Here is a 17838-nt window from a genome sequence, read left to right on the forward strand (position 1 = left end):
TGAAGATATTGCAAGAGTAGAATTCTCACATTATGAGTATGTTGACGGAAGTAGCTGTTTTCATGGACCAGCTGTGACACTTGCTTCTGCAACCTATCATTCTCCTCCATCAAGAGCTTGTTCATTGCCGTCAGCTTCCGATTCACAGCTTGAAGCCGTGAAGCCTCTTTCCTTTGTTTCTCTCTACATCTGAAGTTTACAACAGAAACGAAAAAAATACAAAGATTGGATCCACTAGATAGAGAGCACAGAACACCAAAGAAATTTCCAATTACCGCAATTCTTAATCATTACCTTCGGTTCTGAAACCACACTTTGATCTGTTTAGGCTCAATGTTAGAGAGAATAGGACACTCTCTGATCAACTGCTGACGTCGAATAGAACTCGGTTTAGGACATTCATGATAAAGCCTCTCAAGTGCTTCAACTTGTTCAGGTGTGTATCTCACATACTTCCCATTGTCCAAACATCCCAACTTATCCTTGCAAGACATTGCCATTACCCCTCAAAACTATTCTTCTAATTCACCAATCACAGAATCCACAACTGTCTGTAATTACCCCTCCAAATGATAACCAAAGTCTACTCTCTAACAGAAGAAAACCTTAAAAAAACCACAACATACTAAAGAAAAAAGGAGACACAGAGCTTCCTAATCCACCACAAACTCCACAGCTTGAAACAAGTCCAAATCTCCAGTCAAATCTAAACCATCTCAAAATCCTAAGCAGTTGGAGTGACTTCACAAATCACATTACCTCGAATTATGTTTTCCTTAACGACTTGAAAACACACACCAGAGGCTTTTCTTCATGTAATCTCTGGAAAGGGTGGCACAAAGACTAAAATCTATCCTTTTTAAGAGCTCAAATACCAAAACACAAGAAAGAAAAAACAGACTTTTTTCCCCCCAAGATTACACCTTTCCCTTTTACAAACACCGAAAAAGAAAAAAGATTCGAACTTTTCTCTGAACACACACACAAACACACACCTAAAAAAACAAGAAAGTTACAACCTTTATTATAATTATTATTCTCGTGACGGATACAAAACAAGAATCACCGAGTAGACTCAGCCATTAGAAACCACGATTCCCCAGATAACTCGAAACGGAGAAGCCATAGTATCAGTTCTCAAACCCATATTCTCCTTCTCCGAGCTCTCATTGAATAAAAATTGAAAACACTTTAGAAAAAAAAAGAACCCTAGAAAAAAAAGAAGAAAGAGAAAAGTAGTAGAAGAGACGAGGAGGAAGATGTATGTAGAAAACAAATCATAGAGCTACACTGCTGTACTGTTTGTTGTTTTAGATGTTTATCTACTTTGTGTTTTTTTCTTTTTCTTATAGCTCGTTCATGGCAACTTTGAATTTTTATTATATTTATTTTTAGCTTTTTAAATTATAGTATATTATATAATATAGTTTTAATAATTTTTTATTTTAACCTATGATTTGATAGTGGTGTTGCGTTTGTGAATTAACTTTTTCGTTGGCATTTTTTTTTTTTTTCTGATTGGCACATTTCATATGCCAACAACAACACCTCGAGGGGAAAACCAAATTTCTCTTTTTGTCTAAAGTACCCTTCTCATGGGGGGGGGGAATAATTGTCAATTTTTTCGTCTCAATAGTATTAGACCTAAGTTTGACAAAAAAAAAAATAGTATTAGACCTAAGAAAAAAATATAAAGTGTATGTAAATATTGACATGTTATAGTTAGTTTAACATTTAAAAAAAATTAACTAAAAAAGTGTAAATAAACATTTACTTACATTTAAAAGGTTGGCTAATGCACTATCACCAATTGTACCCTCCTTCATTTTTAGAAATATTGGATGATCATAATCAAGTAAAATTAGCAATTAATTATTTTTAGTTGGCATTCCTTCCATTAAGTATGTTCAACTACCAATTCATATATATTAATCTTATACTGCATAACAAGCATGTACATGTGGTAATATGAAACTATATGGCGAGGTCTTATAGCAATTGTAAGTCTATTCCATTAGCCTAGTTTATTTTTATGGAGAGTGGCAGAATTGTAAATGAGGTGAAAATGGAGGGGTAACAAAGGTACAATAGGATAGGGAATGGGGAACGTCAGAGGCGTAGAAAAAAACCAAAGGGCGTGTGTGAGAGAAAGAAAGAGGACTGCGTAGGTCGACAGAGACAACATCATTACCTTCTTTGCATGCGTCTCCTCTCCTCCGTCTTAAAGCTGAAGCTACACTTCTTCTTTTTTCTCTTTTTTTTTTTTGCACACTCTCAAATCCTTTTTTTGTTTTTGTTTTGTCAACTCTATTATTATTCTTACATTTCTCCATATAATGTCTGTAAAAGAATGGTATTAGCATATTATATACTCTTGAATTGAATTGGTCATCATGATAAATTCATTGTGTCTTTTCGAGTTCAGGTTTCTACTTTTTCAATTACCAAAACATTTTCACTGTATTCGTTAGTATGGACAAAAAATAATAATAAAGCGGAAGTGATTGTGTAAATATAAATTATATAATAACCTTCGGACCGGTAAACTTTAAGTCAGGCCTAAACTTAAGCCCAGCCCATCATCTATATCACGGCTAGAGCAATTTATGCAAATGTGAGTTTTAATGTACAGTAGTACTTGTTTCATTATGAACGTTCAAAAGGTCGCTGATTTTTGAATTTGTCCATTGATCTGTATTTGGAAAATCCAATGTTGATTTCGTTTACAAAAATATTGTTTTCTTTGCAAGAGTGATTCCTACTGTTCATGCAATTGCCAAATCAGTGAAGCAATCTTGGTGGTAAGAGAGAGTTTGAAACGTGCGATATGATCTTCAAACATGTTGTCCAATGAATGCTAATCGTATGCACATAATGTATGTAATGTACCAGGTTGTCCATAGATAAAATTTGCTCCCTTTCTTGAAAAACCAATACTTTCAAGAACTGAATGGTGATTGTATAATAATAGCTGAAAAATCAGTAGATCAAACACAGAGGACAAGCATTAAGAGGGCAACTCGAGAACAAAGACCAAAGATTCATGCCATCAAATAGTACAAGGACATAGTATAATCTGCCCGCTACTGCGGCCACCACCACGTCGTTATTGTGGTCAAAATGTGACGGTGTTGTTGTTGCCTCGCTCGCCGTTTGTAGTCAATAAAGTTCGTCGACTTGATGATTAAATTGATGCTAGGTGTCTAGAGGTTAAGATTAGCTGAGATTAAACATCAAATGTTATTCTGGTCAAAATAACATTTGTTAACTGTACGTAGTATATAATTTTGGATAATGCTGAACTGCATTACATATAAAATAATAAGTATTTCTTTATAAAACAGTTACATGTATGCATCTGCCCCTACATGAATAATCTTTCTCTCTACCCGTTATAATTATTATTTTATAAGTAATTCTATTGCAGTACTTGTCCAAATTATATCATCAACCTGTTATATTTTATTTAAAATACAAAAAAAAAGCGATGTTTTGTAGTGTCTTCCACGTTCCAAATAAGCATCTGATTTAAGTGGTAAACTGCACCACGAAATCAACGAACTACACAGACAAACATACATACATTTTGTTTTTTTCATCACAAACATACATACATAATAAATTAAAAAATATTAAAATTAAGAGAAAGTCGCAACGACCAACAACAAATTACATTAAAAAAAATGGTATTGGTGATCAAAACTCAACGACAAAAAGGAGAGAGAGAGAGAGAGAGAGAGTGGGTTAGTTGAATGGCCATTTTGTTCGCATGTCTTGCTCTCTCCTCTCCCTCTTCTCCACCTTCTTTTTATGCTCTCCTTTTTTTCCGACGACTCAAACAATAAATTATAGGGATAATTGTTACTATTTTTGTGTTCTAACTCTAAATAACAAAAAAAAAATATATTCTACTTATAACTATACAATTGACTTAAATAGTTTAGCTTATGATTTAATATTTTATTATAGATAATTTAGTGTTACGAACATGTATTAGCAAAATTATTAAAAACAGAAAAAAAAAAAAAAAAGGATGCAGATTTAATTTTTTATATTAATATGAATAACATGAAATGAAACTAAAAGTAATTAGTTGGAGATATTAGTGGAATTGATCTAACGGCAGTTAAGTCTTTGATTAATTTGGTTTATCCCAAAAAGTAAAACACACAAAATTATAATTAGTACAAAAAGACAAGTGTCAAATACTAAAGAGATTCATAATATATAGAATTAGAAACCCCAACAGAATTGGTAAGCTTCCAAAAAAATATACAGTATATATCAAAAAAAGTTTCTCGCAGATTGATTAAGGTTTCAATGGAAGAATCTCAGGGCATCAATGGCGTCGATGATTCATATCGTCATCTCCCAGTTCTCTACTTAACCTTTCTATCGATCTGGTCTCTCTCTGCTTGTTCTTGGACGGTTAACACTTTTAAAAATCGACACTTTCAGGTCAATTCTAATCNCCAACAACAAATTACATTAAAAAAAATGGTATTGGTGATCAAAACTCAACGACAAAAAGGAGAGAGAGAGAGAGAGAGAGAGTGGGTTAGTTGAATGGCCATTTTGTTCGCATGTCTTGCTCTCTCCTCTCCCTCTTCTCCACCTTCTTTTTATGCTCTCCTTTTTTTCCGACGACTCAAACAATAAATTATAGGGATAATTGTTACTATTTTTGTGTTCTAACTCTAAATAACAAAAAAAAAATATATTCTACTTATAACTATACAATTGACTTAAATAGTTTAGCTTATGATTTAATATTTTATTATAGATAATTTAGTGTTACGAACATGTATTAGCAAAATTATTAAAAACAGAAAAAAAAAAAAAAAAGGATGCAGATTTAATTTTTTATATTAATATGAATAACATGAAATGAAACTAAAAGTAATTAGTTGGAGATATTAGTGGAATTGATCTAACGGCAGTTAAGTCTTTGATTAATTTGGTTTATCCCAAAAAGTAAAACACACAAAATTATAATTAGTACAAAAAGACAAGTGTCAAATACTAAAGAGATTCATAATATATAGAATTAGAAACCCCAACAGAATTGGTAAGCTTCCAAAAAAATATACAGTATATATCAAAAAAAGTTTCTCGCAGATTGATTAAGGTTTCAATGGAAGAATCTCAGGGCATCAATGGCGTCGATGATTCATATCGTCATCTCCCAGTTCTCTACTTAACCTTTCTATCGATCTGGTCTCTCTCTGCTTGTTCTTGGACGGTTAACACTTTTAAAAATCGACACTTTCAGGTCAATTCTAATCACTTAATTTTTTATAAAGCTTCGATTTTTTTTTTTTTTCACTCTTGGGTTTTGATTTATTGTTTGTAACCATGATTTCAGATGATTCTGTTTTTGATTTGTTCTCTTAAAAGCACAATTTGAGTTTTTTGATTATGTGTTTTTGTTTTAGAGCAGACGAATTGTTTACAATGGACTCTTGCTTCAGTTCCATTAATCAAAGCCTTACAGCTCACTCTATCTTTCCTCTTTTGGTAAGTCCTCTTTCTGAATTTTTATTATTGCTGTTAAGGTTCCTTTGGCAAATTGATGAATCCTGTGTTTTGGTGTGATGCAGGCATTCATGTTTTCACCATCACATTTGCTCTCTTTGGATGTCTTTTGGTGTCTATGTGACCGGTGTTCTGTTTCAGACAGCTTCGTTTGTGTCTTTTTTACTCATCTCTCATGGTTATTGCATCACTTGTGAACGGCTCTCATTGACTGAACGTAGAACCACAGCTTCACTTGGTTGTGTTTTTTACTTGACTCTTGTTGGATACAGAGCTTCTGTTCCTTATTTTGCTGTGAGTGTTTTTACATTCTTATCTACTCATTTGAAGCTACTGTTTTAACTTACTTACCAAATGATGATGATGAACCAATCTTTTGTTACTTTCTCCAGGTGCTTCTGATACTTAACTACATTATCTCATTCTATGTTATTTTTCACCACATATCGCAAAACTTATCGGTGTTACGAGAACAGCTGAGTTTCATTGAGGATGAGAATGTTCAAGCTATGCATGATGCTGTGTATGCTAAATATATCATGTTCAAGTACGTTTTGCCATTAACCCTCAGTTTTGTGGTAGATGAAAGTACCTAGCTGGCTAAGAGTTTTATATCTTTTTCTTTTTGGTTTCAGAAAATTCCAAGGAGCTATGCAGATTGTAGCCATGGCAGAAACTGTGGTATGAGCATATCTTTCTTTTATATTCTCATCATGTTGGGTTTGCTGCTTCGTTGTTTATAGTCACACACTCACCTTGACGTTTGGCAGATCTATATGAACATGGATAACTCCTCGCAGAACTATTGGCTCCGGCTACTAATTCGAGAATGGGCTCAGTTCTGCATTTTTCTCTATATTGGGTAAGTTATGATCCCACTTTTTCAACTTCTCTAGTACATTTATGCTCTCACTTTGTTCAAGAACTAAGAAAGTTCCAAACTATATACTTTGGTAGTTGGACTTTTAGGTCACAGGACATGGCACCTCGCTTCTCAGTAATGCCTACACTAAAACCCAAAGAGAATACAATGATTCCTCCTATTTATAGCATGGTAAGTAACACAATGTAAACTCGCTTTTGCCTTATCTTGATTTGCTAATATGTTTTAGTTGCAGTAATGTTCTACTTATGCTAATAATCTATATAACTACAAATTTCAGGAAATGGACGCAAAATCTTTCAAAGAATTCAGAAGTCAGGAATGGAACATCGGAGTGGTAAGTCATTTCGTTTTATGCTCTCTTGTTCCATTGGGATGATCAAGCGAGAGTTATATATGTAACTCGTTCTGTGATTGAATCTCTGTTTGCAGCCAATGCCATATTCAAACTACGAAAAGCAAAAAGATTCAGTTCTAGTGATAATTCAGCATCCTCGATAGCATTAAGAGGAAACCAAAATATACAATGTTTCCTCTCTTCATCTTCCTAAAAAGAGTGAAGGATAACCAAAAATGACTAGAAGTTTCTCTCTGATGATTAAGACAAGATGGCTTCCTCAGCAACTACCTTTCTCTCTGTCCTTTTACAGTTGTTAGTTTTGTTTCTCTCTTTTGGGTTTTGGGGGGTTTCTTAACTTATAGATATATAAAAGTCGATTTTATTGTATAGATGCAAAAGTTAGTTCTACTATAATATGCTTCAAATGAAAATGTGAACACAAAGGTTTCATTAATTCTTCAGAAAGTGAAACAAATGAAACACTTAGAGAAAGCAAGTAGCAACACTACGTCTCTACTACATTTGTCCGAATCCTTTTAAGAAAAAAAATATATCTCTTCTCCACACACTCTACAAATCCATGCCTAAAACAATAATGCATATTGGATTGGATAACGAATAATGGCATAATTTTTGGTGACTTAATCAGCCACTAAATGATATTGGGCCATATAAAATTTAAAATTGATTTAGTTTGTCTATCTATGTCTGAAGTGAGTTAAATTCAACTTTATATGTGGTTCATTTGTAAATTATCTTCTTCATAATAGCAATATGATCATCATTCATAATACCTCGTTTTATTTGGTTGGGAAGGTTTTATATGTTTCTCTTAGATTGGATTTGTCTCTTTGGTGTTCAAGTTTTAATAGCCAGATTAAGTTATAATTTTTTTCTTTTGAATACTTCTTATATACATATCTCTAGTAATAAAGTTTCATTTTCCTTATTGCATTAGGTAAATATTTCCTTTTGTTTTTGGAACAGAATTTTCCTTTATATATAAATACATAATATATACAACATCAAATACATTATGATATATGTTACTACATAATATTCAAAAGTCAAATATATATATATATATGTGAGGTATAAATTTTGCCTTCATTAGTTATAAATAAATAATCTATTAACTAATTTTAATTTAATTTTTCTTATAATGTTTAAATGTATTCAAAATATTCAGATTAACTTAATACATGTCAAAATCTTATATTGACAATTTGGCACATGTCATAATCTTGTTAATGGATAACTTTCAAAATCCAACTTGTTTGAGTTCTTTTGGTACAATTCTAGTTTTATTGTCTCGTCAACTTTATGTTTCCATTTTCCATTGTTGTGTTATTTTTGTATTAAAATGCTTGTAAATTACAACTAAAAGCAATATAAGCTGGTTAGGCATTTTAATGTTATGAAAGAAAACAAAAGACTTTAAAAATCATTACATCAATTTGTTTCCATTTGGAAAAAAAGGTAAGTTATTGCAATGAAATTATGGAATTACATTAATCTTGTCTCAACTCTTAGTAATTTATCAGAATTTAGTGTTTGATGCAAAGAGATTGCAATAATTTTTATGGTTTCTGGACATAATAATCACATATAAAGGTTGGAGTGAAACACTTTAAATTTTTTTTAATAAACTTATCATTATACAATTATTAGTTAAATATTTTAGCAATCAAATCTAAAAGTGTTATTTAAATAACATAAAATATGAACATTGTGATACTAGTTTTAATATTGTGGAAAAAGTAATAGGAAATATCAAAAGATGTTCAAACCTACCAAAGCATATATAAATGCAATTTTCATCACTATCTATTCATTCGACGAATTCCAAAAGAGGTTCACAATTAATCCAGGATTATGGGAGCATAGTCCCATGACATATATTTGGATTAATTAAGTTAAAATAAACTAATTTTCTTAAAAATAAAAGCTTAGTGATGAGACGACATCTTACTATATGTTTTGGCTTAGTACATCAAAACTCCACATATACGATATATCCATACAATTAGAGCTTAGTGATCCACTTAAATAAATTAATTCGGAAGCTTCAAACATTTTTTGTTCCTATTCCAAGTGAGTTCAATTTGTTGTATGATAGCTGAAATTACATCAACTAATGTCTACACTAACAAAAAACTCGTTAACCTTATGAAATCATCGTAACAACTACTTGATTTTAATCATTAGTCCAATATAACACAATTCGAAATCCTTTGTGGCAAAACATTCAAATAATGTTCGAGCAACCATTTATTGTATGTTATTTTCAAGTTCTCTTTGTAAAAAGTTATGATAATATATGTTTAAAAAATCATGTATTATTTAAAAATGTTAATTAATAATAATTAGGAATATTTGTTGGTCCATTAAATATATCATGCATTTGGATTTTGAAATAATATGTTTGATTTATTATTTTATTGAAAATTAATTCAACAGCTTTGTGTGACTTTCCGGATTTGGCGCAACAAGATCCGTGGAATGTTAATACTTTCTTTTTATTTTAATGCCCGAAAAAAGAAAAAAAAAAAAGTAACATTCTCTTTAACCAGAAAAAAAGGTAACATTCCACGAATGCATGGGTAGGTTTAAGTAAAATCAAATACTATGATCACATGCAGTTGTGTTAAAGAGTTCAAGTGTGGTGGACCAGTGTCCACACTGCGGTCGGACCCGCTTCACTTTATGGTCTAGGTTTTGGCATCTAGCTATCTCAGAAGTCACATTTCTATCACACAATCCACAGACACCGATACAATATTTAAATTTCTCTCATCCATTTAAAGTTTTTTTTTGGATATCTATGTTAAAGTGAACAATTAATTTCCTTTACCGTGCAACACGCATCAGATCCGAATTTCTCACATGTGAAGTGTGAACTACTAAGTGAATTGTGCTGTGCACTGCATACACGCCTTGATTACGAAACACTCATACAATTTTTTTTTTAAATAGTGGTATGTGTTTATTTTTATTGTCGTTTTAATCAAATATTTGTGTGTACACATCTTTTTACATAACATTAGTTTTTAATCAGATAAGTTAATGCCGAAGCTTCAATCATTTTTTGTTCCTATTCAAAGTGAGTTCAATTTGTTGTATGATAGCTGAAAGTACATCAACTAATGTCTACCCTAACAAAAAACTTGTTAACCTTATGAAATCATCCTAACAACTACTTGATTTTAATCATTAGTCCAATGTAACACAATTCAAATCCTTTTTAGCAAAACATTCAAATAATGTTCGAGCAACCATTTATTGTATGTTGTTTTCAAGTTCCTTTCATAAAAAGTTATGATTTTATATGTTTAAAAATCATGTATTATTTAAAAATATTAATTAATAATAATTAGGAATATTTGTTGGTCCATTGAATATATCATGCATTTGGATTTTGAAATAATATGTTTGATCTGAAACTTTTTGTTTTTATACTTTCACATCAAATTCATTAAAAATTTTGAAATCCAACAAGAAATCACTAAACAAATGCTATTTGATTTTCAGCAGTACTTAGAAATCAATAATTGAGGACTTTTCAATAAATAACATAATTTATGAAGACTATAAAATCCAAATATACAAGTTTCAATAAAGACTTTAAAATCAAATATTTGAGTAATACATAATTTTAATAAAGACTTAATAAAATCGAAATCAAATAACGCATGATTTTGTCTTAAATTCTAAATCAATCAAAATTCATGAACCAACAAACCCCAATCCCCTAATTATATCCTCGATTCGATTGGGTTCCAAGATCTCAATTAATTGGTTAGAAGTTAAGTCTTTCTCAATATTGGCACAACAGCACAGCACCTAACAAAAATTAAATTAGTAGTTACGACTTACAAGTATGTAGTTAGCAATGCACACAAGTTATATAGATATTAAAATTAAAAGTTGCAGAGAAATAATATTGAAACTGGTCGTGCTGCGCATATGAGAAAAACAATTGCTAAGTTGCAGTTAAATATGTCAAAATTCATAACTGTGAGCCTAAATTTCAACAAAATGTCAGAACATTTCTCTCTCTCTCTCTTTGCTTTCCTTCCAACCACAAAACAGCACTGTCCTAAATTAAGACTCTTACTCCTATAAAACTAGAAACAGAGAACAAACGAGCAAGAAACAACCTATTGCATTCTTTGATGGGTAGGTCATCACAAAGCTTCTTCCTTTAAGTCATCCATAGCGACATCATCTTCATCTTCAGCCATCTCATCTCTGAAGAGAGTTTTGAAATACGGTAAAACCTTAGGAAGCACTTGCAAATCCGCCATGTTTATACTCATCAGATCAAAGGCAATGCAGGTATTATGCATATGCGACTCATCAATCACTGGAATCTTTGGATATCTCTGGCTAAAATGCGTTAGCACAATCCGGTACACACCTGCCGAAGATCCCATATCGATCGCTTCTTTGGTCGTGCTGTGATTCTTCGCCAAAGCTTCTTCTATCAATGCATCTTCAAACGTCGCCTGTCAAAAAAAAACAATCAGTTTATAAACATCGCCTGTCAAAAAAAACATTTACAGAATAAGTCAAAAAAAAAATATTTACCTCATGTATAAGAACTGTTGCATCTCGTGATGCTTCAACGATCTCGGGACAAGGTCTAGTGTCACCTGAATAAACCATTTTCCACCCTGGGATACGTTCTCCAATGCTGTTTACTCTTTCAGCTGCTTTTATAACGACACCAAAGGCTTGAGGACAATGTACAACAGGAAAACTAATCAAATCCTCCAAACCGGTTTCGCTAAGAACCTTCTTCAGATTCTTTAAACAAAGCAAAACCGAAGAATCATCTGTCGGGATATCAGATCTTTTGAAGACACTCTGCATGGGACTTCCTTCACTAAACAAAGAACCTTTTGCATTACCTCCACTTTCCAAAGAAGCCCAAGAGGTTGCTGTTGTGCTTCTACAATCAAGAAACTCCATATCTAAATCCTCAAGTCTTTGATATGCATCGAGAAAGCGTTTAAGCGGCCTCGGTCCAACTACAATCACTGGCTCATGAGTCACTCCTTTCAAAAGCTTGCTTCTAAGAGCTAGTATTCTCGCAAGACCCGCATGGTGATCGGCGTGGATATGAGAGATCCATATACATCTCATCTTTTTAACCGCTTCATCTGCACCGTCTAAACCATATCTTCTTTTAAGCTGGCCCAAGGTTCCTTCGCCACAATCTAGAAGAAGACTACCTCTAGAGAATAAATCAATATAAATTGCACTGACGTTTCGGTATTTTGAAGGCTGAGATGAACCAGTGCCTAAAAGAACAAACTCCATGTCATCTCGTCTAATATCTTCAAGACAGCTAGGAAGAACAGTGTTGCTCTCAGTCAGCCATAGCTTTTCGATGATCGTCTTGTTGTGTTGTTTATTCCAGAACTGTTTGATTTCTTCGCTTTTATCTTTAATCTCCGGGATTTCAGAAAGCAGCTCATCCACTACTTCTGAGGATGTCAATTGAGCAGGGATAAAAGATCTGTCCATCCCACGAATAGCAAGGGGACGCAAATTGAACTGTCCACAATATACAGAGAAATTTAACAGATGAGGAGATTTAAGAGAAATGATAGATTCAGTTTGGAAAGTGTTGGAGAGTGTCAATACCTTGAGGAGATTTTCAGCAGTAATGGTTTCAGCAAGATTTGAACTTGAGCACTGTAAGAATATACAACTTTACTTAATAAAATTAGACGAATCAAACTTATATCAACTTAACATGAAAAAAGCAATCAGCAAACCTCGTCCGAAGGAGTGGGATCTATGATTTGAGAAGGCCAAAATCCAGGAGCAGGAAAGAACTGCGGGCATAGATAGTTAAGTCTGGCAGCGATTCTTGAACTTGCTTTCAGAATCGGGAAAGCCATATTCTTCCTGGATAATATACACCAACCGCAACATAAGCACCGAGCAACTAACCTAACAGTTTTATGATGAGAAACAACTTAAAGAAGAGGAGCAAACCTTTGATGGCCAGCAAGAATGTGTTGAGACGAATGAAACTTCTTCATCCAGCTTTGGTAAGTGGGACTACTTGTCACAGAAGATGGGCTTAAATGTATAATACAATTTACAAACTTTGTTCCATTGGTTTGATCATCAGGACATGAATAATAACTTTCCAAAGAGTTCACTGAGAACAGTGCTGCAGCGTGCGACGCTGTTGGACAGTCCACAAGGAAAACAATGGGACCAGGAAGTGAAGGTCCCATAACATCACTTGGATAAACCGTAATATCTCTTTCATCTGACTTCACTGATTGTCCAGACTGAAGCTTACTATATTTTGGACCAGGCCTAACACCAAAAACCTTCTTGGCCTTCTCTAAGTCAAATTTTCCCAATATTTCAGGTAATTGACATACATATACAACTGAGAGCTCGTCAGATTTGTTGCCAGAGTCTTCCTCAGAGTGACACGGTTTTAAGACAATGGCGGATATTTTAACAATTTCGTCGTTCACAAGAACAATAGGATCAGGTGTACTCGAAGGACCAAAACTCCGTGTATGAACCATAGCCGCCCGTGGAATAAACGACTTCATTGCATCAACTAAATAATTAAGATCAGAAGGACCCCATACATTCACCTTTGTAACCAAAAAAACAATACTTCAGCAATTTCATACACAACAAGAAACACAAAAACAATATGTCAAGAACACTCACCGAAAGACCATCTTCACCAATACCAGCAAGAGTTAGTAGAAGACCTATCACATTAAAACAAGAATAACTTAAGCATCACCATAAACCTAAAAGCTCAAGCAACAAAAGACAGAACTCGAATGCTGGAACAAACCTGGAAGTCCTCCTGCTGTCTCTGAGCAGACACGAGACAAAAATACATGATCAATCTGTAACAGATTCAGCAAATCATCAAATTTCAAGCTCCACCTCATCACACACACACACACATACATAAACAGAGGAGACTCAATGATACTAACCTTTGATAGTTTAATCTTATGTTCTGTACAGAAACGTTGCAAGCCCTAAAAAACACATTCAATTTACAAGTAAGTGATCACGAAAACATACTTCAAAAATTGCTGAATCTGTAAAAGGGAATTTATATACCTCTCCAGCATTAAAGATGAATCTTTGCTTGTCAAAGAAGAGTAACACAGATGATGATGTATCCTGGGTATCCATTCCCGTTCCAAGTATCTAAATTGATCAAATTTCAAACAACAATTCAGGATTAAAAATCCAAAATTGGAAAAACGAAGAAGTCTATGATACATAACCTGTGCGTAAGCAATGGTGTTTGAGGGATTAAGCTTTTGGCTTTTGCGTTCAAGATTTCTTTTTTTCTTATCGGTTTTGTCAATTCCTTCAGCTCTTCGCTTATTGAACACGAATGAATTAGAAGACTTGGAACCATTATCAATAGCTTCGAGCTTCTCCATTGAAGACGACGAAGTAGAAGAGAAGAGGGTGGAGAGAGAGAAGGATCGTCGAGAGAAGGGTCTGAGAGAAAGAGGAAAAGGACCAGACTTTATAGAAGAAGAAGAAGAGAGGAGAAGAAGAAGGCGTAGGTTTTTGGGTAAATAGGGCATTGAGTTTATCATCTCTCTCTCTCGGAGAAAAAACTCGAACTTTTCCTCTTTCGCCCAGAAGGGTTTTAGCAGCCAAGTCAAAAGAAGATGACTTTAGTATATCAATTTATTGTTTGGTTACATAAACAGCAAGCTGGAGTAGCTCAGTTGGTTAGAGCGTGTGGCTGTTAACCACAAGGTCAGAGGTTCGACCCCTCTCTCTAGCGTTATTTTAATTTTTTTAATGATTTTATTTTAAAAGGTAGAATAACCGAAGAAGAAAAAATGCAAACACATCATCGTAAACCAAACTCAAACAAGCAAAAGATTGAAAAACAAGAATACCAAACTATATATAAAAAAAAAAAACATACACACACATATCATTCATCTCATTCATAAGCAAAGATTATTTAAGCAGAGGAAATAAGAGGAACACGTTCGGACTCGGTTGGCTCAGGCTTGGCCTCGGTGATAAAAGCGGTGGAGTAGATAACTCCAGCAAGTCCACCACCAACAAGTGGACCGACCCAATAAACCCAGTGTCCTGAGAAATCTCCAGCGGCGAGAGCTGGTCCAAAGGAACGAGCAGGGTTCATGGAACCACCAGAGAACGGACCGGCTGCAAGAATGTTAGCACCAACGATGAGTCCGATGGCTAGCGGAGCGATGGTTCCGAGAGTGCCATTGTTGGAGTCAACGGCTGTGGCGTAAACGGTGTAGACCAATGCGAATGTGATAATGATCTCCATCATTACTCCTTGTATTGATCCTACTCCAGCCGCAACGCTGTGGATTGGAATCGCCTGCGTTTTAAAGAGTTTTTTGCGTTTTGTTAGTAATTTCCAAAAGAAAAATATAAAATCCCCTATGTAAAAACTCAGTTCACAGCTTTCCATTATGGCAAAATACAAAATACAACAATTTAATAATATTTTCAAATGAGTGATGTTTTAAAAAAAAAACTAATATAAGAAGAAGTTGGTGAGTATGGAAAAATATGAACCATTTCGTAACTAATATTTTCACAAATTATAAGTTTATAACTTTATCAAATAAAATTTGAGGTTATTCTCATAAATGGTTTTCCGAAACGAATAGAGATATTAATCTAGTTATAGTGACTAGTGAGTATATTAGACCATACCAAACCACCGGTGACAAATTTGAGAAGGAAGCAAGCAATGGTGGAGCCGAGAAGCTGAGCAATCCAGTAGAAAACTCCGGTGATGATTGTGACTTTTCCACCGACGACAAGGCCAAAAGTCACGGCTGGGTTAACATGGCCACCAGAATGGTTAGCTGCGATCGAAACCGCCACAAATAGAGCAAAACCGTGGCAAATCGCAATCGCCACTAGTCCGGATGCATCAAGAGCCGCGTTCTCCGTTAGCTTTCCTGTATCATACAAACAATAATGACATTCGGTAAGTAATAATCCAATTTTATCAAATTAGGAGACTAAATCACATTTTCTACGAAAAAAAAATGGTAATAGTTTGATAGAATCGGTGTAACAGTTGAAAACAATGTTACCAATATAACTAGATAAAAGTAAGTTTCGATTCTATTTGGTTGGTCAACGTTAGCTTCCCTAGCCCTCTATGTTATAACTGGTCAAGTAGTGGCCCATGATTAAATATATTTGATTATAACGATCGATCCTATTTGGTTAGTAACAATCGATTTTATATGATCGAGCGAAATAAGCGAATTTGAAATGTATATTAGGTTGCATATGGTGCAAACTGAGAGATAGAGAACGAACCAAAGGCAATGGCGGAACCAACGCCAGCGAAAACAAAGAGCAAAGTAGAGATGAACTCGGCTAGGTAAGCTTTTAAAGTGTTCAATTTAAAGGAGTCTTCAAAGGAACCAAAGTCAAGACCGGCCATTGTTGAATGTGAAAAGAACGTATAGAAGAAAGAAGCAGAATATTTTTTTTGTAAATTATAAAAACTAGTTTCCTCTTACTGAAGAATAAGATTAGTTGCCGATGCAAAGCACACACAAGGACCCTTTCCATGTCCGACTTTATATATAAGAGCATATTCTTAGTATATAATCCACAAATAATTAACTACCCCACTTTTAACAATATAACTTTTGTAGTGCGCTGGACATGAGTTCTAATGATTGGTTTTTTCCCTATTATATAATGTTTTACGTCATGGCCGGTTAACGAAATGTTGATGATAACGACATGAGTAATTGTAAAAGAGAATTTAAATCCATGATTAAAGTTTAGCTAGCCATTTATCAGTTCACATAAATACGTGGTGGTTATATAATTCAGTAGCATGGAATCAAGAATTCAATTTTTTTTCGATTAGGTGACCACAATTAACATGATTGATCAATGATCATATGTTTTTTTTTTCAACAAAACACTATTAAATTAAGTAACAAGATTTTTGGACTCTCTTCTATAAACAGCATGATACAACCAACTAACTTACATAAAAGAAAAGAAAACCACGGTATGTTATTTAAACAAGTGCATAACATCCGGATCAAACTACAACGCAAGAGATAACAAACTTCAAAACTTAATTACCAATATCTAAAACATAGATAAAAAGATATTAAAATCATAAAGATAGTGATATCCACCAAAGAAATAGGCCATACGAAGTGACGGGAGGCTGACCAAGACCAAATCATTGGCTGCATAATGACAATGATCATATATTTTGGGAAAACTAACTAATATTTTGATTTGGTGGACCTAAAATATTAACGGAGAGGATCAATACAATAAAAACTGAATGTGTTTAACTCCAGTGTTGACACCTCAGCTTTTTAGTTGAAGGAGGAGTTGACACATCAGTTAAAATACTTAGCCAATCAAATTATAAGAATTAATACACCTCAATAATTTTGTCCAATAATAATCCTTTTCCATTCCACAGATTTTTTTTTCTAGGCCCAGCTCAATTACAATGGTGTCCAAAAAAACAGTAAAAGAACCNCTTAGCCAATCAAATTATAAGAATTAATACACCTCAATAATTTTGTCCAATAATAATCCTTTTCCATTCCACAGATTTTTTTTTCTAGGCCCAGCTCAATTACAATGGTGTCCAAAAAAACAGTAAAAGAACCCAAATTAACCTGTGTATGGCAATTAGCAACGGAGGAAGGTGACGAGCAATGCACACTCAACACCAGAGGAGAAAAGATGACATGGAAACCCTAATCGGATATGTAATTCAAAGAGAAGAACAATAGTCTCACACCATTCTTGAAGCAAGTGAAGACTACGTACGAGTCTCTCATACTTGATGCTATGTTTTGGATTTGGTTACAAATTTGACCTTAATATTCCTCTCTTTTTCTGTGTAGAATATTCCAGTCTTTCCTTAGTTCTAAAACCCAAAGGAAGAAGATGAAGAATTCCATCCGAGTAAGCTCCCAAAAAATCCTGCGACGATCCAATAGAGCACCTAATATGTCTATATTTTGCATCTCCTTAGCATGCATTTGTCATACAT

The 17838-nt window shown here is 33.8% G+C and overlaps 4 protein-coding genes and 1 non-coding gene across 5 annotated transcripts in view; 2 read left to right on the forward strand and 3 right to left on the reverse strand.

The window, feature by feature from the left end:
• LOC104742717 (homeobox-leucine zipper protein ATHB-15-like) overlaps positions 1–1331 on the reverse strand; it is a 5871-nt gene extending 4540 nt beyond the window's left edge. Inside the window, exons 1-2 of the mRNA XM_010463749.2 lie at positions 295–1331; positions 30–189 (exon numbers count right to left, since the gene is read on the reverse strand). Of these exons, the coding sequence (XP_010462051.1) occupies positions 30–189; positions 295–500 (366 nt within the window). The 5' untranslated portion in view covers positions 501–1331. The remainder of the gene's footprint in view (positions 1–29; positions 190–294) is intronic.
• Positions 5049–6992, forward strand: LOC104742718. The gene is made up of 9 exons (XM_010463752.2): positions 5049–5272; positions 5441–5517; positions 5601–5829; positions 5928–6082; positions 6171–6216; positions 6306–6397; positions 6493–6589; positions 6699–6755; positions 6851–6992. Exons 1-9 carry the CDS (start codon positions 5135–5137, stop codon positions 6917–6919), a joined length of 960 nt encoding a protein of 319 aa, XP_010462054.1. The 5' UTR covers positions 5049–5134; the 3' UTR covers positions 6920–6992.
• On the reverse strand, positions 10709–14404 carry LOC104742720 (zinc phosphodiesterase ELAC protein 2). Its single transcript, XM_010463753.2, has 10 exons — positions 14054–14404; positions 13884–13973; positions 13754–13798; positions 13606–13660; positions 13473–13516; positions 12768–13393; positions 12545–12677; positions 12411–12461; positions 11349–12320; positions 10709–11266 (listed from the first exon to the last, which is right to left on the reverse strand). The coding sequence occupies exons 1-10, from the start codon at positions 14375–14377 to the stop codon at positions 10946–10948; spliced, it is 2661 nt and encodes an 886-aa protein (XP_010462055.1). The 5' UTR covers positions 14378–14404; the 3' UTR covers positions 10709–10945.
• On the forward strand, positions 14498–14571 carry TRNAN-GUU. The gene has a single exon. It is a non-coding gene; the product is annotated as a tRNA-Asn (tRNA).
• On the reverse strand, positions 14673–16338 carry LOC104742721 (aquaporin TIP2-1-like). The gene is made up of 3 exons (XM_010463754.1): positions 16113–16338; positions 15492–15742; positions 14673–15150 (listed from the first exon to the last, which is right to left on the reverse strand). Exons 1-3 carry the CDS (start codon positions 16237–16239, stop codon positions 14758–14760), a joined length of 771 nt encoding a protein of 256 aa, XP_010462056.1. The 5' UTR covers positions 16240–16338; the 3' UTR covers positions 14673–14757.

Source organism: Camelina sativa, chromosome 14, assembly GCF_000633955.1.
Source record: "Camelina sativa cultivar DH55 chromosome 14, Cs, whole genome shotgun sequence".
Taxonomy (NCBI): Eukaryota; Viridiplantae; Streptophyta; class Magnoliopsida; order Brassicales; family Brassicaceae; genus Camelina; species Camelina sativa.

Coding starts and splice junctions, on each gene's coding strand:
- LOC104742718 (XM_010463752.2), top strand. CDS start 5,135: ATGGAAGAATCTCAGGGCATCAATGGCGTCGATGATTCATATCGTCAT. Junction 6,083..6,170: donor GCTAAATATATCATGTTCAA/GTACGTTTTGCC, acceptor TTTTGGTTTCAG/AAAATTCCAAGGAGCTATGC. Junction 6,217..6,305: donor TAGCCATGGCAGAAACTGTG/GTATGAGCATAT, acceptor GACGTTTGGCAG/ATCTATATGAACATGGATAA.
- LOC104742720 (XM_010463753.2), bottom strand. CDS start 14,377: ATGATAAACTCAATGCCCTATTTACCCAAAAACCTACGCCTTCTTCTT. Junction 13,799..13,883: donor TCATCTTTAATGCTGGAGAG/GTATATAAATTC, acceptor TGTGTTTTTTAG/GGCTTGCAACGTTTCTGTAC. Junction 11,267..11,348: donor CAACAGTTCTTATACATGAG/GTAAATATTTTT, acceptor TTTTTTTGACAG/GCGACGTTTGAAGATGCATT.
- LOC104742721 (XM_010463754.1), bottom strand. CDS start 16,239: ATGGCCGGTCTTGACTTTGGTTCCTTTGAAGACTCCTTTAAATTGAAC. Junction 15,743..16,112: donor TGGTTCCGCCATTGCCTTTG/GTTCGTTCTCTA, acceptor TGTATGATACAG/GAAAGCTAACGGAGAACGCG. Junction 15,151..15,491: donor AATTTGTCACCGGTGGTTTG/GTATGGTCTAAT, acceptor TTTAAAACGCAG/GCGATTCCAATCCACAGCGT.